A 23,951-nucleotide genomic window follows, 5' to 3' on the forward strand; every position below is an offset into this window, starting at 1 on the left:
ATAATAATAATAATAGCAGTGAATCGTGCAAATTTGCAAGAATATCTTTTTTTTTTCTTCCCCTTCTGCCCATGCAGTCTGGCTTGCAAGGGTTTATCTCACACTCTCCTTTCGCTTTTGAAAACATTCGCTTCTTCTCTGTCTCTCTCTCAAAAAAATATAAGATAACCAGCTGGGGAGGAGAAGCAGAGGAGGGAGGTTTTGGAAAAGAAAACATACTGTGGCATCCAGGCTCCGCTGCTGGCTTGACCTTGACCTGAATATAAGTGGGGGAGGCTTTTTCAACTCATAAATAAGGGCTGAAAAACTCAGCTTATCTTTGAGTATATATGGTACTTCTTTTTGTCTCGGTACATCTTCTGAAAATTATTGGTCTCACATCCTCTAAACACCCTGACAATCACTCATAAATAGTTCTGAAGTTAGCAAGAGGCTTAAATAGCCAAATCTTCTATACCTTTTAATAGCATTATTTCTTGTGCTATTTCTGTCATTTAAATTATCAACCAAATGCATTAGATTATCATCCTCTTTAGTTATACAAGATTGGTACTGATTCATTCCTGCTTCTTTTAATCATGTTGAGGCCATACTCTTTATCTTAGTCTACCTGCATTGTAGAAAATGAGCTTAAATATACAGTGTTTGAAGTAGAAATTAACATTTCTAGAAAGCCAAGATGAAGAAATGACCCAAACTACAATAATCTGTGAACTTTCCCAAATGTGAGTTGATTTGCTATAGCATTGCCTTGCCCTATCTAATTCATTATTCATTGAATTGATTTTAGCTCAAATGCTGCAGGTCTGTCTTTGGTCTCTTATGATTATGGTTGTTTATTGTGTTAGATAAAATTAAGTCAATAAAACATGTGACTTTTTAGACTGGGAAAAATGCTACCCTCTTTTGCAGACATAGCCAGCTTTCCAATCACACTGGCAGCTGCTCCTATCATAAAAGAAACTAGAGAGAATTAGGAAATATTTTCAACATGGATAACCTTCACAATTCCTGCTGTCTGCCACATAGCACTATATATGATTCTTAATTAATTAATTAATTAATTCTTAATATATGATTCTCCCGGGGGGGGGGGGGGGGGAGAACAGTATATAAATCAAATAAATAAATAAATAAATAAATATCCTTGACATTCTTAGATTAATGCAATTATTTTGTATTTTCAACTTTGATTTGTCATTGAAATTAACACTTTAACCCTACTATACAGGGAGGGAAAAGAAAAAGAGGGGGAGGGCTAGTGCATAACACCTTAAAAAAAACTATTAAAGGCCAGTGAGAAGTATAATATAATCCCTAATTTAAATTTATGACTTTAAGCCGGAGATGTCAAATTTCTGACTATTTCAGGTTAAAGCATGACATATCTCATAAAGTCAGATTTCTTCGCCTTTTTTTTTAAAAGAAAAGTGACAAAATAAAACGAGCTTCAGCCCAGAGGAACTGATCAAATTAATGGGATTAATATTTAACAAATTTTCATAGATTTGAAGGAACTTCAGTGCGACTGACTTTCTCTGGATAAGTACCTATGCATTTAGTGTATTTTAAATAGCTGGCATGCGATCCAAAAATATTACAGCAGACTTTAAAAAAATTGTGTAGTTACTCCAGCTTTAAGACATATTTCAGTCACAACTTCAGACATCTCTTAAAAATGCCCATAGATTAAGTATTCATGCGTAGCTGGTGTTTGCATGCATTTATAAATATTTCTCCCTGGTTATAGTCTTTCGATGTTGACAATCACTTATTAATGTCCAGACCTATCAATAGTTCGGGAATACAAACCATGCTCTGGAAATGATACAAATTCAAGAAACTTTTTCTTTGTAGGAAGATAATCTTGCTCTGAGACAGCTATGCTTGTGTGATTGAATGATTCTTGTTAAAATAATAATAAAGTACAGCCTGCACAAATGATATTCAGCTGGGTATAAGAAAAAAGACTTCATTTTCAGACTTGTCAGCTATCATCAGACTGGAGGCCAGACTCCAGTAATCAAGCAGTCATTTTTGCGATTCAGTGTTTGTGACTTTCAAAGGCTCCCTCTGTACTCGGGGTCCCTGCTGAGCCAGTAAAGAGCCCTCTGGAAATTTCACACCTCCGAGGCAAATCTCTGAACGCAGTTGTGTTAAGGGGCCTGGGAATAAACAAGTAATGGGGAACTCTAGACGTTATTGCCCAATAAATTTGCGGAGGTAAAATAAAATTGATTATATCCACTAAAAATCAGAACTGTTGCTCTGCAAAATATCACATTCCTTGTTTTCCTGCTCATGGAAGCTAGACTTCATTAGATTAATTGCTGACCCTTCTAAAAACAACACTCTGGCCCCCAGGCAGTTAATTATCATTCGAGAACATTTATCCCTTAATATTAGATGAACAAAATTGCCTTAATGCAAAAAAAAAAGTGATAAATGTTCATCTGTTTTGAGAAGAAAAATTAATAAAAACACAATTAAGAGCAAATTTGTGCTGGTCTATGGTGTTTTAACAATATAAAGATAGTTTGTCTTTAACTACCATGTTGATTTTTTTTTTTTTTGGATTACACATTTTCCTCCATAAGTGAGATGGACATGTTCTCAGTTACAATCTTCACATATTTACTATTTTGGTTAATGCAAAGGAACTGTTTCTTAAATTCTATATGTGAAAACTTGGAATATGTAACTCATTATTTGAAACAACCTAAGGCTCAACTGCAGTTTATACCTGAGCCAAATATCAATATTAGACTAGAAAAGTCATAAAACAGTACAGGTTATTTCTTTCCTCAAGTATATTTTTGGAAAAGGAACTTGATCGCAAAGATGCAGTTTCATGGGTTGGAAAGGCATATTTGCAACATTTATTTTACACACAAATGACATATGCCACTTAATAACCAATGTTATTTATGTTAGGGGCCAGAAGTATGTGCAGCATGTTAAGCAGCTGCACCCCTATTTTTAGAGGCCATTAAGATGTTAAATGAGATAATAAAACGGTGTTTTATAATTCAGAAAGACAAAGAACATAAGAGAAATTAGAAGAAGGCAGAGTTCCAGTGGGTTTCTGATAGTGGCTGTGTAAAAAGTGTGCTTGATTTTAGATCAGTGAATAATGTTTGGCTGAAAGGGTCAGGAGGAAGCCAACATTTCTTTTGCCAGCTGAAATATCCTTTTGCTAACTAAACTTCCTTTATGCCAGTATAATAGCCTTTCTCCTGGCTCAGAAAGCAAGAGGGAGAGCATGGGATGGATCAAGTTATGCCAGTTCTAAATTTCCCTCAGCCCAAACCAACAATTACTATGTTTGAAAATGTTAGGCTGAGCCCAGGATTGTTCTAAATTATTTCAAAAATCCCAAGGCTGAAACTATCAGCACAGCTGGCCCTTTGTCATCTTACTGAGTTAGGAGCATGCTCTGTGTTACAAATGGTGGCTTAAGGCAAAGTCACAGTGGGAACGACCTGTACAAATTCGCTTCATTCTGTTTTGGGCTTGAGAAATGTAATAAAAAGCTGTTTTGGTTTCACATGATATGCTGTTAGAAAGCCTTTAGGGTTTTGTTTTTCAGGCTACAAGGCATTTGACCCATGAGGAAAACTGGCAAAGAAAGTCACTGCCATGCATTTCTGTTCAGAAAACCACTGTTGAGCTTCATGTGGGCAGTAATTTACTTCCACAATCCCACTTTAAATGGCTGGAGGCAGGCTCTGTAACAGCAGTAGAATAGATGGCATGGCAGGAGGCGACTGCTGACTGCCACGGATGAATTGACTGTCATACAGTGATTTCATTTCAGCACTTGCAGAAACATAAACTCTCTTCAGCTTCTTGTGTTTACTTACACATACAAATGGCTGCTCCCACTACTTTCCTGGGGTTTCCACATTTTTCTTTCATAATGTGTATGTTGGGAATCTAAAGATGCAAAGACAAATTAAAATTGGAAGAAATGATGTGGAAATTAATGTTTCTCTTGGCCTCTCCAAGACAAAATATTATCCACCAAATCCAATATTCTTTTTTGTGACAAGGCTTTATGAGCACAGGGCTGCAATGAAAAAAAAATCCTTTTCTCAATATTGTGGTCATTTTAAATGTATTTCAGAGCGGTGAACTTGAAAGACACAGTAAGAATTTGCCATACACTGTACTTTTACAAATTTAATTACTAATTTCATTCAGATGCATCTTACAACATAGCAAGTTATAAAAAAAAACTACATGAGGTCATTTTTGGATTGAGAATGCCAAATTCCTATAAAAATGGCATACATTTAAAAATATTTTTATGACCTTCAATTTTGAGGAAGCCGGTCTGAGTTCGACCCGTCTAAAGCTCATATCTTTATTCTTTATCTTTATTCCGGTTTTCTTGGAAGATGAAGAAAATAAAGTGGCAAAAGTTTTCTACTTTGGTGCTACAGATTGATAATATAACTCTTTGGCAGCAAGAGCTTGGTGAAATGTAAAACCACTTCTTGTATCTCAGGCATAGGCAAACTTGGGCCCTCTGGGTATTTTGGACGTCAACTCCCATAATTCCTAACAGCCGGTAGGCTGTTATGGATTGTGGGAGCTGGAAGTCCAAAACACCCAGAGGGCCCAAGTTTTCCCATGTCTGTTGTATCTCCTGTTCTGACTGGTTCACATATCTGTATCTTGTTCTACCTTGAACTTTGATCAATAATTTTTTTATTAAATATGATTTCATGTCATATCCAAAGGGGGAAAATATTCTTTTCTCAAGCAAAACCTTTTCAGTATCTTCTTTTGAAGCAACATTGTATCTTTTTTTCATACTTCCCCAAATGACACATCAGTACCACCAACAGAAAAAAGTACTGCAATTCTAAGCACCTACATTTTTGGAGATGTTTATAGGGGGGAAAGTGTGTCTTAGAATCGATGAAATACAGTATTTTAGTTAGCTTAGAATCCATTTGATGGAGAAAGTATTTTTATTTATTTCTCCCCTATGGTAATACAGAGCCACACAGTCACTGCATGTTATTTCATACCTATCACATCTGATTACCGATTTCTGCGCATCTGCAGGCCCCTTCCCAATGAGAGATGGGAATATCTGGTAGTTTGCAGCATGCACAATTTCGGTCTTGGCCAACATATGTGAAAGGAAAGTTGACAGGATGATGAAGCAGTCCTCTCAGGACTGGGAATAGGGAGAGATTTGTCTTTGAGCGTCATGCTGTGGTCTTGGGCAACTGAAATAAGAGAACTAAATAATAACTCCCCATGTGATGTGGAGTGCCAGGAGATTGGCCATGTATCGCTGTTGTGGAGAATGTTGTTTATTTGGAAGCTCTAAAAGTTGACAGATTCTGCATGGGGATTTTATTGGGCATCACCGCTGTGTATAGACATGGACAAAGAGGAACTGTCTTGAAAAATCTGACAGGTTCCTCCAAAGAAAACACATCCTTTCAAATGTATGTGTTTGGACTGCAGAGGAGCGTACCTAGCACTTGCATAATTAGCTTCAACTACAGAGTTGCTTTTTCAGCAGGAATATTTATTTAAATATCTTATGCACGTTCCATAAAGAAAAAGGGAGGAAGATATGGGCTTATTTAAGAACTGTATGGTTACATTTTAACTTCTTTTATAGTAAGAAATCAAAGGTAGGAATTCTCTTAGAAGTATTAATTATTTCATTATGCTTAATGCTGTAACATCATTTTAACTTTCATTTTGGTTACTAAAATAATCTTTATGGAAATGTGAATGTTCAAAATGGTCTTTGAAATACTAAAGCAAAATACTCAATATACAAAATACATAGTATCGGTGCACATTTTTCATAATTACTTGTCTCAAGAAATCTTTTAAGTTAAATCCAATTGTTAATGCTGACCAGAATAGATTGATTGAATCAATGAAATATTTGTTACGTCCACACTCATGCAAATCCCATTGATCTATTGAGTTTACTGTACTCTTGATTAACAAATGATTTAGTTCTTTGAGTTTTGATATAACAATACTTAAATTTAAAAGTGATCTTATTGCTGTTGTTTTCCCATAGGTGTTTATCTTGTTATGGATTGCTGACTGGATGGTGCACCACTTTTGGAAAAAAGGAAAAGATCCAGATAGCTTTTCTATCCCTTATCTCACTGCACTTGGAGATCTTCTTGGAACTGCCTTACTTGCAATGAGTTTTCACTTTCTGTGGCTCATTGGTGACAGAGACGGGGATGTAGGAGACTAATGCACCAGATGCTCACATTAACTGATCATGTTAGATGAAGATGAGAAACAGGAGACAACCACTTAATATATTATTTCCTCTGAAGAATTTGAAGACGGTTTGTTGAATTTGATTATGGTGCAATCCTACACACATCTACTCAAAAATAAGTTTGACTGATTTCAGTGGAACTTATTCTCAGCTAAAAGTGTTTAGGATTCTAGCCTCATTGTATTATCACTGATACTAAAAGGCCTTAACATTTGTAAATTATGAAATATAGCTGGACAAAAGATTTAAATATTTTTACACTACACAGGAGTGTAGTTGTTGCTTTCTCACTCCATCCATCTACAGAAGGGGAAAGGTTGATCAGTCTTGTACCAAGAAACAAAGCCCAGGTATGTAGTTGAGGGGCAGTAAATAACAAAGTGATATGATTTAATCATGTTTTTATCTGTCTATCATAGACCAGTGTATGTTTCTGCAGGCAGCCTGGCTGCATTTCAACTCACACAATGTAATGGGTGCATAAAATCTGTTTCTATTTTATAGTTAAGTTTTCTGGATTTGGGAACATTTTGCTTAATAGTAGCCAAAGCTTTCTGCATGTAATTTTTCCCTCAAAAAGAGACATTCCATACAGATATTCTATTCAGTACTCCCTTTTACTTGCTGCAGAAACAGCATAAAAGAACTTCTGTTCTCCACAAAAAATGGAAGGATGTTTACAATAGAGATAATACAGTTTGACCATGCATGGAATTTAATGAAGTTGTATTAATAACTGCATTTCAAAAGGCATATTAACACTGTTTTAAAATGTTCAGTTATGAACTTTGCAATTTATTGTAAAGAGAAGTATAAGTTCTACAGGGAATGAAGGCTACCTAGAATACACAGGGGATAAGTGTGGGGAAATAGATTTTGATATGTAGTTATGAGGGTTCTTAAAGACAAAACAAAGAGATAACACCATATTATATTTTTAAGAAATGCTGTTGAAGAAAAGGAGCCATTATAACCAGTAACAATGCTGTGCAGATATATACAAATAGTGGTTATTACTACTGTGTAGGTGCCACCCTGCAGCAGTTGGGCATTTAAGGGCTTTTCCAAATTCAATTTATTGTGAAATAACAATGCTGTTTCTTCTCTAGTGTTCTGAAGGATTCTGGCATCGTTTCAGAAATAACGTTGTTGTAAGAAAATCACATTTTCTCGGTGCTTGAACCAGAAAATGTCCTGCTAATAAAACGTCATTTCCTAGGGCCAGTGTGCAAGTGTTTTAACCTGTCTGGTTTGTGGGATGGGTTTGTGCGGTACAGATACCCTTTACATTCATGTGGGACACTTATGAGAATACAGCTTGCATAGCATCTGCATCATTTCATTTTTTTTATAATAAAATATCCACAAAGAACATGTGTTTCTCTTTGTAGAACTTCAAATGTAGGAAATCCCTTGCATCTCCTGAGTTAACAAACTTTATTTCTTAGTCCAGCACTGCATAATACATTCTTAATATGGAATTCGAATTTGGAGGAAGATTATAAAAATGTTTTCATCACAGTTGTTTCACTTTATGGTTTTCTGTCAGTTGTGCAGTGCCTTAAGTGTTGTCTAAATAAAAATTTCAAATCATGACAGCACAGTTCCCCACTCCACATCAGCCCACCTTTAGAAACCACCAGGAAGCTTACACAAATTGAATGGTGACAAATAAGCATTTTGAATCAATACCTATGACATTGGTGTGTAGTTGTTCCCATTTTATATATCCAGATGATATGAATTGATCAAGACTAGGGTTTCTCAACCAGGGTTTCCTAGAACCATGAGATTTCATAAGATGTTTCTATGAATTATGTGGGAGATTGTGATGGGGGGGGGGGGGCTGAAGATATAATCATTTTATGTAAGTGTTCTGTGAAACCCAAACATTCTTTTAAGTATTCATTCATCACAAAAAGATTAAAAAGGCTAGATGATTTGTTTTAAATATAGAAAACAAGGCAACAAAATTTATGTACAGAACTCCACACTCTAAGTCTTATTAATATAGTAGAAGCATTCAGTTTGGTATCTGCTGGGGTTTGGTTTCCAGGATCACTCACAGATAACAAAATCCATAGATGCTCAAGTCCTATTATTTATAATGGCAGTAAAATGGTATCCCTTTTATGAAATGACCAAATTAAGGTTTGCTTTTTGGATTTTAAAAAATAATTTCAAACTGCAGATGGTTGAATCTGTAAATACAGAATCTATAGTTAAAGAATCCTGTTATTTGCTATGGCATAGTAAAATTGTATCCTTTTAATGAAATGACAAAATTAAGATTTGCTTTTTGGATTTAAAAATAGATATATTCAAGCTATGGATGCTGAATCCTTAAATACAGAATTTATGGATACTTGCTTGCTAAATGCCTCCCTTTTCAAGAAAATCAAGAAGCTAGCAGTTGCTTAGCTTCCTAGTGAAAACCTTCCATTAATAACTTTCCCCAAAGAATAAAAGACATTTGAATATGTATTTATAGTTCAGTCTATATTTGGATATTCTTGAAATGAGCTCAAAGAAGGAACCATGACTCTTCTCCCCACTTGATCATTGAAACAACTCAATGAAGTGAGTCAAGCTGAGGGACAACGACTGGCGAAAGAATATGGAATCGTATTCATGGCCCTGCATCTCCCACATCCCAGTCTATTACACTTTACTATACTATTCAAGCTACTATACTACAATATATAATTATTGAATGCCTAGCACTGACAATATTATTTCATAATGAGAACAGAAAATACAATTGTCACCCCAGGCCCCCCTATTGCCCTGAGAGGCTGTTGACATTTTTAATGGTACCTTGTGTGTATTACTGTGGATCCTGTACTGAGTCATTTTTTTTCAAGAGAGATTGGAAAGAACTCAACTCACTAATATTTGAAGATATAGCTCTACCATTATGTTTTCAATTCTAGTTGAGATATATTTGTGTTGGAATTGTCTAATGGAAAGCAATTTAAAATTTGAAAATACAATGACATTTTAAAGTTCCTTGGAACCAAATGAAATAAATAAATTGTCTTCTGTTCTTAATATAGTACTGTTTATTTATTATATGTTTACTATCTTAATTTGCTTATGCTATAAGTTTGCATGTGCCTGCAGCTAAGATACCCAAAATATGCTTAATACTTTGGAGAAGAGATTAGCTCAGCTACTTACTCTGCAGTTTAAGAATAGATAATCTGCTATCAGAAGATTTTTTAAAAAGAGAGTTGTCATTAAAAGTCACGTTAAGAGGTCACTCTTAGGAGTTCAATGAAATAATGCTTTTAAACAGTTTTGATTTGCTATCTGTCGCCTATTTTTAAAGCCTACTTTATTTTAGAACCTTAGAGTGGTTTGGGTTTTCTTATTTTACAGCTCCCTGGTCTTCCCAATGTAACTTATACATGCTGGGATTGTACTTTTGCTATCACCCTTTTCCAAACGGACCTAAGTTTGGATCAGATATTATGAGAACAGTAGCTTCAGCAGTCCTGCTTCTAGTAATGAAAACCTAAATCTTGTTGAAAGTAGTCCCTGAGAAGGGAGACATTGTGTGGCAGCAGTGATAGCAGGTTCCTGAACAATTTGAGGAAAGCAACCTGTGTAAAATAATGCATTTTCTGCTGCTTTCATCTTGAGAGATTTGATCTTTGACTGGTGTGAAATGGCACTGATTATATCTTAGTGGTGATGTTCATTATATGATAGCATTCTGAATACTAAAGGTACTCAGAATGCTATCATATAAATATTTTAGAATCACAAGATAATTGGGTGTTTTGTTGATGAATTATCATACTCAGCTGCATTCTCCTAAATCCTGGGAATGATCTTTGGTTTAGTATTTTAACTGCCCAACCTTAGCTTGCTCAAGGCCACTCACATTTGGATTGATTGTTTTTGTCATACCATTGGCTAGTTAATTATTTATTTATGTATTAGTTTAAAGGTTGCCTTTTAGAGGAAATAATCCTATTGCAGTATACATAATTAAAACCATAGAACATATAAACAAATGATAAAAATAAGGTAGAGTAAATAATAAAATCGAACTAGGAAAGGTCACTAACACCAGAATTAACAAAACTGAACCAGGAAAAGTCACTAGCACCAATTCCTAGGTGCACTCAATAAATTAGCTCATTTATAGACCAAGCTAAAGAGGTACGTCTTGAGTACATCCCTGAATATTTGCAGTGATTGAGACTGGCAGACAGCAATTTGAACAGAGTTCTATTATTGGAGATACACTATTTAGAGGTTTTACTTTAGGATGAACACATGAATGTTTATGGTTAAATATGTGTCTTGGCTGTAAAATGTCTGCATTTAGATTTCCTGTACCTGAAGATGGACAGGAGAGGATCTCCTTTCAGTCCCACCATCTTCCACCTGAACATCAGGAAGAACTTCCTCACTGTGAGAGCTGTTCGACAGTGGAACTCTCTCCCCCGGGCTGTGGTGGAGGCTCCTTCTTTGGAGGCTTTTAAGCAGAGGCTGGATGGCCATCTGAATGCGATTTCCTGCTTCTTAGCGGGGGGTTGGAATGGATGGCCCATGAGGTCTCTTCCAACTCTACTATTCTATGATTCTATGATTCACAGATATTGCATCTAGCAATAATAATAATAATTCTTCCTTCTCCTTTTATAATTCTTCCTCTTATCTTTATTTATGAGATTCAAGGTAACTGTAAAATGGCATCCTCCTTATTGTCCTTCCAGTAGCAGCAAAACACATAAAAGATTTGGACAGACCTTTAACAAAGGGCTAGAAGCACTGTATTGTTGGAAATTGGTATATTGTGTATCTGTTGAATTCTTTTATGGTATATGTTTTAATATGGCTATAGCTTAATTTTGGTTTTAATGTAAACTTGTTTGTTTTTAATGCATGAGCTGCCTTGAATTCCAGTTTTGGGGTAAAGGTGGTGTTTAAATTAAGGAGGAGGAGGAGAATCAATAAAATTGCAATAGCCATGAAAAGATTAGCGCCAAGTATCTATTTCACCATAGCTAAGGTTATCTAAGCTTAGCATAAGTATCTGCATGCAGAGTTATGCTTTCTTAGCCCTATGCAATTCTTATAGTGAATACTGCAGTGTATGCACATAGCTACTGCCTCACTGCATAACGCACAGCCCAAAGAGGTATACTATTCCAGGTATATTATTGTACATCTATTGTTGTACATGAGGAACTCCACTCCAGCTGGCATCAACTGGACACGTCCAGTCTTCATTGTCTCCATGTGTATACATGCAATTTATACATGCATTTGGATGTATTGTGTTTGGATATATCTACCCAAGACATAAGTAAAGCAAGCAGAAGATTTGGCATTCTCAGCAAAATGGTCAACTACTATAAGATATTCAACATGCAGAACCCAGCTCAGAAGGGTAAGTTTGGCTGTTTGGTATGAAAATTGTACTTTGAATAGTTACATATCTTAATAAATATTTTAAAGCCTTTTCAAATTATGAGATTATTACAATTCATTAATGTTTCATAGACTACAACACAGTTGGAACATGCATTGTCACAATTAATATGCACCTTTTGGAAATGTTAGGTCCCCTAGAATGAAAATAGAACTGAGTTGTAGATCATAGCTTTTATGACTTCCTTAGAGGAAGTGGAGCATTGCCTCAGTGTCACTGCGCAGCATGTTTAATACTACCTATTAATTTCTTGCAAACCCTGCGGTAAAAAGTTATCTAATTTGACTGGAGAGAACAGGGAAATAGTTTTGCCAGTCCTCAATCTTACCCTACCTAATATTAATGCTCATAACATTACAACATTGTGGCTGTTGGGATAATCAAGTATATGAATAATGCAAGAACATAAATCTGAAGCCTTCAGGTACCACACTGATTGAAACCCCCCCACAGATACATTTTTGGAAATCTTGTAGTTGCTGGTCTTCTATCCACTATGAGTAGAGATGCAGCATAAATCCATGAAAAAAAATCAGATTATCAGACATTTTTATAAACATTTTTATATAGATAATAAATTCACTTATTTATTTATTGCATTTATATACCGCTTTTCTCACCCCTGGGGGGACTCAAAGCGGTTCACATCAAATAAATGACATTTTTTAAAAAGCTACAACCAGAAAAACTAGACAATATATAAATACAAAAGGAAAATTTAAAAACGAAAGAAATGACAGAATCTATTCCATTGATCCAAAAATCAAGGAAAGAGAGCATCATTTCAAAGGCTGATGTGATGAATAGAACCAGAGTTGTTATTGACAAGAGCAATAAATTGAGACCAAACACTAAAAGCTTTCAGACTTTTGTATACTATTCTAAAGCGTTGTCTTGTTCCTAATATGTCAGTAGTGGAAGCAAAAAAGATTTTTCAGAATACAGACTATTTTCTTTGAATATGATTCTGAACCAAAAAAAAAAAAAAAGAGAGAGAGAGAGAGAGAATATGCATCACTAAGAAACATGGTTCTTGAGAAGCTGGTTGAGGTAGAAAATGATGCTTGATTTCCTGTCCAATTTTGTGATTCTGTTATCAGGTCTCTGTGAAAAGTTCATAGGCAAGAAAATTTAACTAGAACTGATATACCAAACACAATATGTCTGTGATTTCCCATCTCTGATTACATTTGATTTCCTCCTTAGAAATCATTAAGTTTTCATTTCCTGGGCAAAAAATATCTGATCAGCAAAGTTCCTGTCATTTCATTTTTCCAAATTGCAAAGCTAAACTTTATTTCTAAAATCACCTTCTGTAATACAAATTGCACATAAATGCTTATCGCATTCGCTGTAATAATGTTTTTATACCAGAGCAATAATGCACATTTAATATAAGATGGCCAAGCTGTTACGCAGTTCCATTTGACTGAAGACAAATGTAGTAATAACTCGGGCATGGCAGAAACATTTATAAATTACCATTTTCACTCATCAAGATAAATACGAACAGATCACTGAAATAATTCAGCCATTCCAAATGTCTTGTATTTCCTACAAAACATGAGATATAGATTGCGAAAGAAAAACGTGTGGGCTACCTGGGCAATTTAAATGTCAGTCTAAAAGTTATGTTTCTGGCATAGGAATGGCCACCATGAAGCTAAGCATCTTAAGACCTTTTGAGTGTTAATCGGATACAAATTGATGTAGATCTTTGCATGCTTGCTCTGTGAGTATGTGTGTTGCTACTTAACATAAGTTAGAGGAACATATGTATATTACACATAGAAAAGTATTTCTTTAAAAGAACACACACTCAATTAGAGACTCACATCATTACACACCATGAATTACTGTGAGTTCACTTAGGGGAGCATACATGTTTGGTTTATCTAAATGGGATAGGAACCATGTCGCCTTTCAACTGCTGTTGGACTACAGTTCCAGTAGCTTTAGTCACTATGGTCAATGTTAAAGAATCCTGAGAGTTTGCAGTTCAAATTGATCCACTTGCTTTTGAATTTTTCTGCCTCACTGGTAGCATTGCCCTGATCATGTCTTCAAAGGATTTATCTCTCAGATTTTGAAGTTTTTTCCCCATTTACCTTCACATAGACTTTGAGTTATGATAAATCTATGAATGAGAGAGCTCTAAAATTCTTGGTAATGATCAGCACTTTCCATACTTTGCAAATGCAGGGCCATGGTTTCTTGAGTCAATCCATCCATAATATGGTTGTCTTCCTGTTGCCTTTCACTATTAAGCTAAAATTTATCAAGCATTCAGCACTGAAATATCCTACAAAAATTACAGTACCATTTTCTGTTTTGCAGGAAACTGGAAATATGATGGGTTATGTTTTGCCATTGGGTCCATTTTTGCTATGTTAAATGAACAGTTATTTCAGGATATGCAAAATAATTAATTGTACAGTTGCTGATAGTTGTGTGAATGTGCATTAAATGGGAAAATGTTTCTAACAAAGATGAAATGGCTTTACAGGAGACAGGGATATGCTGAGTAATTGGCCATGTAAGTAGACGGCAAGACAATCATTTTACAGAGAACAGGTCTTAATTGACATTTATAGGGATTGCAATGCACAAGGACTGACAAGGTTTGAGATAACATTGATCCATATATAGTGTTTAGTTTAATATAGCCTATTTGAAAACATTTGTTCAAGTGTGTTTGCCTGGTTGCATAGCAACAACAAGCATTTCTTTGAATGTTAAAAATGTGAAAGGGGGAGGGAGGAGTATATAATCAATGCACTTGTTGTAGCTACCTGTACAGCCTCTTGAATATATCTATAAAATGAACATAAGCATTATCAAATTCAGCCAAGCAGTTGTCTTAATGCTGACACCTTCTGTCATCTATTTGCCTTTACCCATCTGTAACAACTAGATCATTAACAGCCCATCTTATACCACTTCAATTGCTCTCCTGCAGAAAAGACCGCCTTTTAATGAAGTTAGGCAGAGGTGATTAATTGAAATCATTTGCTTGTATAGACAGAAACCCAGTTTGCATTAGAATTTCAAATATGGCTGCACCTGAAGATTAAAAGAGAAATGGTACACCTGACTATAACAATGATGTGTATACAATAAGGTTATCTGTCACCTGGGTCCTAGATTATAGAGTTGGATTATGGGTTTGGTTCCTACCTTTGGGATCAACCAAGGCGGGGGGGGGGGGGGGGTAAACTTACCTTACATATGACAATCCTTCAGAAATGTGAGGATTAGTTGTCATTTCACTTTTCAAGGTGAAACACATCCATTTCCTTCAACCATTCCTCACAAATCATTTATCATCGTAGTCACCATCTCTGGGATGCATTTCTACTCACTGGTATCTTCAACTGTAGTGCTCAAACCAGAACAGCTCCCAAAGCAGACCAGAGTAGTGAGATTAATTCCCTTTCCCTTGGGAAAGAAAATGAAGGTTGACAGAATCGATGGCGACTAGTTATGATGGCTATATATTATCATTGGTGTGCTGTCTTTTGTCTCAGTACCATTTGTTAGTGAGCATGAACAGGAAGCTGCTATTGGACTAACGTTCTGCACATGTGTTTCCCACAAGCAGCAATTTAATCATTCTGGAAAATGAGGTGAATCTTTTGGTTGTTACAGAGGATGGACGTAAACACCTGAACACTAGATATATGCAAGTGTAATGTGGACTTATTCTTAAGATGTCACTGAAAGGATAGTAGGTACATGTTTATAAATAAATAAAATACTGCACAGATTTCACGTCATTTGTAAGTGGAAGTATTTTCAAGTTCATGGGGCTTACCACCCATAAACAGTAGGAATTATTGTCTTCTTCCTCTTGCAATTTTTTTTAGTTCATCACATCCACTTCTCTGGCTTGCTTTGCTCTTTCATTTTGTCACTTCACTTTTGAAAGCAGAAGATATGCCCATCAAACCCAATAAAAACACAACTACATTTTTTATTTATTTTCTTCAATTTAATTGAAGTTACTTAGAAAAATAATCAGGCTTGAATGGCTTTTTAAAAGAATTCATGAGCAGTTAACATTTGTGTTGGCATTGTATAACTTAGTTTCTTTTTATTAACAGTATATTCAGATATGAAGAGATACCTTTTCTACAACAAGCCTTCTACTGCATACAAATAGGTAAAAAAAAAGTCAGACCCACATAGATGTTAAATTATATGTACACATTTTGTTTTGTTCATGCATGTAAGAAAATAACACTCTCTGTAACAAGAGTAATATTAAGGACATCCCCTTTTGTACCTGAAAACAGCGCAGCTTTTTTATATAGTTCACTGTAAAAGGCCAAGAATAAACTGGCTTTGCAGAAGCTCTCAGACTATCTGTGCATTGCCTTGCATGCCTGTTGCAGTAGATAATATTTGGTAAAAACCTTTGAAAAATGTTTGGGAAAAACACTGCCTTTTGGGTTCATTTATCAGTGTGCTGAAACACAGCAAAAATATTTGTTAAAGGAAATATCGTCCAGACTAGAGTGTACTAGAATTACGCAGTTCTACAAGTGCACATGAGATTACGAGATTTCCATGATTCAAAGGGGATGCACAATGTCACAAGTGATGGTATCTCTCCCAAACATTATCCCAGTGCTGTGTTTTTTGTGTTTCCCTTCTATTTTGGGGTTCATGAGAAGCACAGTTCAATCAAGTGAGAGAGATGGCAGCCAGAAAAGGATAGTTGCAGATTTGTAAGTGTTGGTAGGCTGGTGAAGCAGCCTTATCCACACAGATATATAGAATGCCTCCTGACGAAATGGGACTTTGGGTCCATAAATATGAGGAAGCTCAACATGGATATCAGACCAACCGACACTGGTCAGTATGGATGTGATAAAAGTAAATTAGGATTTGTAAACTTCCTCAACATATGAGAAATGTTCAAATGAATACCCTGAAGTGAAGTCATGTTAATGAGTTTGAAGTCTTCACTATATTTACCCTTTTGAACCACATATCTCACTATTTGGGAAAGGATACATCAGCTTCATCATGATGTTTTCACCATGATACGACAGCAAACACAACTATTGCACTCCCGAGATGTGAGATGAAAAGCAGGTAATACTTTAAATATATAGTCCTCTGATTTGTTTTAGGAAAATGTTACATCTATCTGATATTACAGCTCAAACAGACATTCATAGTTTATGATATTGGTAGTGATGAAAGACGTATCGAATAGCTGCCTATGATACTTGTATAAATGACATTAACCCGCAGTATTCATTATCTTCAGCCAATACTCTGAGGCAGAGAATGGAATGACATACAAGTTTCTAGCTAAAAGTTTTGAACTTGAGCTGTTGAGAAAAATAGTATTTAAGTCCCCTATCACAAATGGGCAGCTACATTTTTACATTACATAGACATACACCCTCATCTAAGTCTGGGAACAACTCTGACCAATACAGACTACCAACAATTTGACCCCTTTCTTGCACCCAACTTTGAGTAGACAGCGGGACAACATCTTAGTACATATCAGGTTTGCTGTAGATAGAAAGTAAGAATTGCCTACTGACGCATTTTTTGCAGAGCGGGGGTTCACATTACATAATTCTAGCACTATTATTCCACTTTAATTACCATGGTTCCATCCTATGGAATCTTGAGGTTTCTGGTTTAGGGAGGTGAATTTAGATTACAAATGAAAAATATCAGATTTATATAGGATGTTGCCATCAATTTGTAAGAATTTGTATATCGTATGATATGGCTTTGAATAGAGTACTGGTATGCTCTGTGAAAAACATAGGTATGCTTTGAGAGAGGAAATTGTGCAAGCATCCATCCAGTAGACTAATTTGCAAGGCTGCCCTTAAAAGACTGTCTGCAAATAATTAATGAGAGCAGGGCTAGGAAACATTTAGTTCTCCAGATGCTTTGGACTTCAACTCTCAGATTGCCTATCCGGCACAGCTGATGGTCAGGGCTAGTGAAAGCTGGCAGTGGGCCCAAAGCTGTGCTCCCTTCCTGAACAGAAAAAGATACATTATACAGTAATTAAGGTTTCCATTTGAAAAAGAGGATGAAACTCCTATTCCTTGAAAGCCTGCTTGGAAGAAGGACTTTTGAACAGGTGAAGTTTGGGTGATGAGCAACACCTGCTGAAATTCCTTCTAAACATCTATTGAAGGTATAGAAGCCCTGCCTTGCCTTTCACCCAAGAACCCTACTAGTAATGTATAGTTTTCCCTTACTGCCCCATTCTCCAGAATCCTGGGGATTTTGTGCACATACACACCTGGCAGGAAGGTTAAGGGAGAGGCATTCCAAAACCCCAAGAACAACACCTTCCTTCCTTTTTGGAAGGGAAAATCTTCCAGAAGATGATCGGTAAGGATATGTGCTCTCAGCATGAAGAAAAGCAAGTGAGTGGCCTTAAAATTAATTGTTAACCGCACATATCTATTTTGAAATCGTGTTAAATGTACTGTTTTCTTGTTTGCAGTAAAATGTTCCAACACTAAGAAGTCTTGAATGATTTGCAGTTAACTTAAAGTAAAATAAATAGTTACGATACAGAGTTAATCCTTTTTGGCTTTTCTCTGCATCATACCCATTCTTGGTTGCAGTACGGTTCCATCAGTACTAAGCCTTGACTAATTTGCAGTTATCTTAAACAAAAATAAAATAGGCATAATGCAGTGGAAAGCATGTTAGACAACAATCTTATTCATACCCAGAAAATCACTAAAACTTATTTTTGAGCAGACAAGGAATTCTATATTTTCCATCTATTTCAATGACACTACAAATACATCTTTCAGTCTCTCCCACTGAAATAAACAAGTGCTTAATTTAGCCTGGGCCACACCCAGTGCTTTGCTTTTGGTGATTTAGAGGAAATTAAAAATATAGATACAAGTACATTTATGATAGCAATTGACAGAAATATAGCAGAGGTGAATGGGAGAAAAAAAAACATACATACCTGCTCTAACAATCTGCTTATAGAAGTATTTTATTCCTCAAGTCTGCAATTCTGTGCACACTTACATAAGAAGAGGCCCTAATAGATTCAAGACTTGCATCAGTAAATATGCGTAGGACTGTACTATGCATCCATGTTTCTCCATCTTTCTGTAGTTGGGACTGTCCCTTTTAAATGTGTTTCTTGTTGCTCTCCTCCCTTTGATCAAGAGTGAGGATTTTTGTCTCCTCAGAGGTTGATGAACTACAATTCCCATCTTCCAGTGCACATCACAAATGTCTAACTAGTGCTCTCTAGGCACCAGAAGCACCTGATGCTCCTCATGGGTGTCCAATGAACATCCGAAGCACCTGATACTATTCTCAGAATTGATTAGATGCCTACAGATGCTGCTTATAAAATCTGATTCCAGTTAGTGGATTTTCATTGAACATTTAAAAAGAACTTGGTCATCTATAACAGTCTTACCCAACCTAATATCTAAAACAGTGGTTTTCAACCTGTGGGCCCCCAGGTGTTTTGGCCTACAAAATCCCAGCCAGTTTACCAGCTGTTAGGATTTCTGGGAGTTGAAGGCCAAAACATCTGGGGACCCACAGGTTGAGAACCACTGATCTAAAAGATGAATTACATTACAACCCCCAAATTTGTATACTGGCTGATGAGAATCATAGACTTACACATCTGGCAATAAGAATAATTACCTCAAATATTTTATAAGCCTACATTGGATATCCGAAACAACCAGAGATTAATGCAGTGGGAAGTTTCCTTCAGTATAATTCCATGGATTTGTATTATATACCCATACAATGATAATCTAACTTCCATATAAGATAAAGGAGAGGATACATTTATTTTAAAAAATAATTTGCCTGTCAATCAATCAATCATTATCAATACAGAGTCATTGTATGTGATAGTAGTATGGTCCTGCAGGAGCCTTTCATGCTGCAGTTATAGCACTGTGATTCCACTTTTAACAGTAACATTCCATAGAATACTGGAATTTGTAGTTTGATAAGGCACTCCAACCTTCAAGCTGAGAATTCTAAACAACCTTCTGTGATTGTCGAAGGCTTTCATGGCTGGGATCACAGGGTTGTTGTATGTTTTCTGGGCTGTATGGCCATGTTCCAGAAGTATTATCTCCTGACGTTTCGCCCACATCTATGGCAGGCATCCTCAGAGGTTGTGAGGATGCCTGCCATAGATGTGGGTGAAACGTCAGGAGATAATACTTCTGATAAGACAGCCCGGAAAACATACAACAACCTTCTGTGAACTGCAAATCCCAGGATGGCATAGCATGGAACCTTGGCAGATAAAGTGGGATTGTAGTGCTATAGTAGTTTGATGAGCTCCAGATGATGTTGAACTCTAATGCCTGCAATCCTTCACCACTGGCTAAGGTTGATAGGAGTTGTCCACCACCAAATCTTGAAGGAACAAGTATTCCCCACCCCTTCAGTAGGGAAACAGAATACATTGAGACCATATTTGTCCATTTGCTGAACCTTATCAGAGGGAAACGATGACAGCTATTTATTGAGGATAACATATGCTTTGCATGCAGCTGTCTACACCTGTTTCTAGCATCTTAATGTAGACTGGCCATCAGGTTACAAGAAAGACCTTTACCTGAAACATGAAGGGTTTCTGCCAGTTTGAGTAGACAGTCCTAGACTAGAGGAACAAATAATCTCATATGGTATAATGTAGTTTCCCATTCCTGTCCAGTGAAAATTCAATTCAAGCTTCAAGAAATTTAATTTTTGTGTTGTCTCCACTGGAGCATTACATCCTACAAACAAGGAACTTCTGTGCATGGCATATAATTCAAACATCTAATCTTTCTGCATTCTAAAGTATTACAGCCCTGATTGAGCTATATCAAATTTTGTTATTTTAATGGGCCAAATTGGGGTACAAATCACGTCTCTGATTGCAGCTTTCACCAGCTCTAGCAGGCAAGGGAAGGAACGTTGGGAGCTGAGGTCTAACAAATCACATGATGCAATTCCTAGACCCAACTATAGTAGACTCATTGAAATCATTTGGGAAATCTGAATGGGAAATGAACACTTGAGTAAATCCCATTGCTTCAATGGATTTACTGGACATGAAACTGGTCAAAGTTGGGAATTGTTCAACCCTCCAGATGTCATTGAGTTGACTGAGGGTCACCCTTAGGACCCAGCTGAGGTTTCCATGTGATCTGCAAGCTGCATAATTCTCTCTCCTGCTCTATGTTATGTCTTGTGTAAAGTAGGCCCTCCTACATTCCTGTGAACAGTACAGTATTGTGAACAAGCAACAGTGATTCAGTTGAAATGCATGAAACCATGGCATTCATGAAACTGTGAAATGGTTCTTTTCATTTTTGTTTTTATTATAATAGTTTCTCCCACATCTTTCTAGAATACTTGCTCTTTTTCTTTGCATATTCCCTTAATATGCACATGTCTCCTTAATGCAGGGGTCCCCAAACTTTTTAAGCCGAGGGCCGGTCCACAATCCTTCAGACTGTTGAGGGGCCGGATTATCATTTGAAAAAAATACAAACAAATTCCTATGCACACTGCACATGTCTTATTCGTAGTGCAAACAACAACAACAACAACAACAACAACAACAACAACAACAATGAAAGAACAATACAATATTTAAAAATAAAAACAATTTTAACCAACATACATTTATCAGGATTTCAATGGGAAGTGTGGTCCAATGAGATAGTCAAGTTAATTAGGGTTGTTGTTGTTGTTGTTGTTGTTGTTGTTGTTGTGTGCCTTCAAGTCATTTCAGACTTTGGGTGAGCCTAAGTCTAAAATGTATTTATTATTTATTTACTGCATTTATTTACTACATTTGCATCACACCTTTCTCACCCCAAAGGGGACTCAGAGTGGCTTACAAATTATATGTACATAGAATATATTATATTATTAGCATAGCACAATATTAGTATTATATATTACTATATTGAACTATATCACTATACTGTAATATTATTAGTTAAAATATATGTTATATAGAATATATAATTAATATTATTATATGGTATTATTATTAGTGTTATATTGTATTACATTATAATATTATTATCAATATTATATGTATATACAATATATTATATTATAAAACTGAGGGCGGGGGCCAGGTAAATGACCTCGGAGGGCCGCATCTGGCCCCCGGGCCTTAGTTTGGGGACCCCTGCCTTAATGTATGCATTGTTATATGTTTCTGGCCCAGAAAACTGTACTGCAGAATCCGCAGAACTGTGAATACTGAAGGAGGGTGTGAATACCAAAGGACAACTGAATTTACATATTGATTTGGATAGATAGAGCCATTTTAGTACATTTGTATCAATTTGAAAACTGAATGAAGTTCTTCCCCATGTAAGGATAAAGAACTTCAGCACTCTACAAGTTCTGGAACTTCTGTAGAAGATTTAATTTAGGCAATATATCGTTATAAACAAGTCCCTCCACCAAATGCATTTCCCCCCCCCCCCCCAAAAAAAATTAAAGTCAACTTTTCATACAAACCTCTTCTTCCCCATCCTCCTTCCTGTGACAATCTTGCTCTGCTGTGACAGGCAAAAAGTGCTTGATCAACACCCTCATGCTCACAAATGGAATTCTATTCCCCTTTCCAGTCACAGTAAATAAGACAGATGAGAACTATAAAGAAAAGAATTCAATTTATTCTTCCCTTGGTATATTCTCCTCCCCTCCATTGAAACAGCTTTATAGATAAAAATCACAGGATTGTATCATAAATAGCCCCCTGGTTTCTTATTCGGTTGCACCTCCCATAAGTAAAAAATAAGCCAAAGAATGACATGGTACCATAAATCAGAAGTCCTGCAGTGCTGTTCGTTGAACCTGCTAAGCCTGTGATGTCAAAAACATGATTTCCCTTTTGTTTATAGTGAATAAATTATTCATACTTACCTGATTAAAACAATTTCTAGGAAAAAATCCTTTGTCTCAAACAAAGTACACAAAACAGCTGCAACCAGAATATTGCTTTACCTAAACTAGTAGCGTTCCTTTAACATTTAATGCTTAAATTCGTTATTAATGTGATTTAAAGCAACCTTAAATATCCAAAAGTTAAAGTTTTAATGGGATGGGTAGTAAACAGTAAGTGACATCCCGCTTCAGAAATGCAACACAATATTCCGTTTTGAAGATAGACTGAGAGAAGAATTTCTTTGTATAGTACATTGGGAATATATGGCATTTGATGCCACAAAATGATAGTGATGGAGAACAATTTGAATGGCTATAAAGGAGGATTAGGAAAGAAACCCATCTAGCAAATAGTAATTTATAGCTACTAACAGTCATAGTGATATATCAGCTGTAGGATAGTGGCAGGGGCTAGGGAAGAACAGTGCGAAGGGATTCTTGTCTTCATGTTTTTTCTGTGGACCGTATTTGGTGGTTGTCACCAGCCACTAAAAGGGAGCCATGGTGGCGCAATGGGTTAAAACCTTGTACTGGCTGAACTGCTGACCTGAAGGTCGATGGTTCAAATCCACGAGACGGGGTGAGCTTCCATCTGTCAGCCCCAGCTTCCCATGCAGGGACATGAGAAAAGCCTCCTACAGGATGGTAACACATCCGGGTGTCCCCTGGGTAACATATTTATAGATGGCTGATTCTCTCACACCAGAAGCAACTTGCAGTATGGTCTAAATTCGCTTCTGACACAATAATTAAAAAAAAAACAAAAACCAGCCACTGCAGAAAACAGAATGCTAGGCTGCTCAATCAACCTTTGTTCTAACTCAATACTACTCTGAGCATGTCCTTAGATGTTCTTGCAATTAATATTTTCAAATCAGTAAGTGATCAGTGATTTTTTTTAAAAAAACTACAGAGGAAACTCCCAAGAGATGTCATTTCCAGAAAATGATAAAATTTGCCACTAGAAGTAAATTTTAGTGTAGGAAATTTGCAATTGGAACAGACATTCGGAGCATACCTTCCTCTCTAGAACTGGGGTGGAGAAAGATGGATCGCAGATAAGTTTGCCTGGGAGATATGCCAGCCACTACTCTTTCATAGGACAATAGTGCTGTCTTTGGAAACATGGCTGTTTTATTGAATGATTTGGTAGACTCATAGCAACATGAGCAGGAATAAAATACCATATATACTCATGTATAAGTTGACCTTATGTATGAATTAAGATAAAGTTTGGAAGCCAAGGTTATGGATTTTTGGTAT

General features: G+C 36.2%; 1 protein-coding gene across 1 annotated transcript in view; it reads left to right on the plus strand.

The window, feature by feature from the left end:
* slc41a2 (solute carrier family 41 member 2) overlaps positions 1 to 7,500 on the plus strand; it is a 47,411-nt gene extending 39,911 nt beyond the window's left edge. Inside the window, exon 11 of the mRNA XM_003220912.4 lies at positions 6,065 to 7,500. Coding sequence (XP_003220960.1) covers positions 6,065 to 6,250 — 186 coding nt within the window. The 3' untranslated portion in view covers positions 6,251 to 7,500. The remainder of the gene's footprint in view (positions 1 to 6,064) is intronic.
* Positions 7,501 to 23,951: the final 16,451 nt, after the last annotated feature.

Source organism: Anolis carolinensis, chromosome 5 (genome assembly GCF_035594765.1).
Source record: "Anolis carolinensis isolate JA03-04 chromosome 5, rAnoCar3.1.pri, whole genome shotgun sequence".
Lineage (NCBI taxonomy): Eukaryota > Metazoa > Chordata > Lepidosauria > Squamata > Dactyloidae > Anolis > Anolis carolinensis.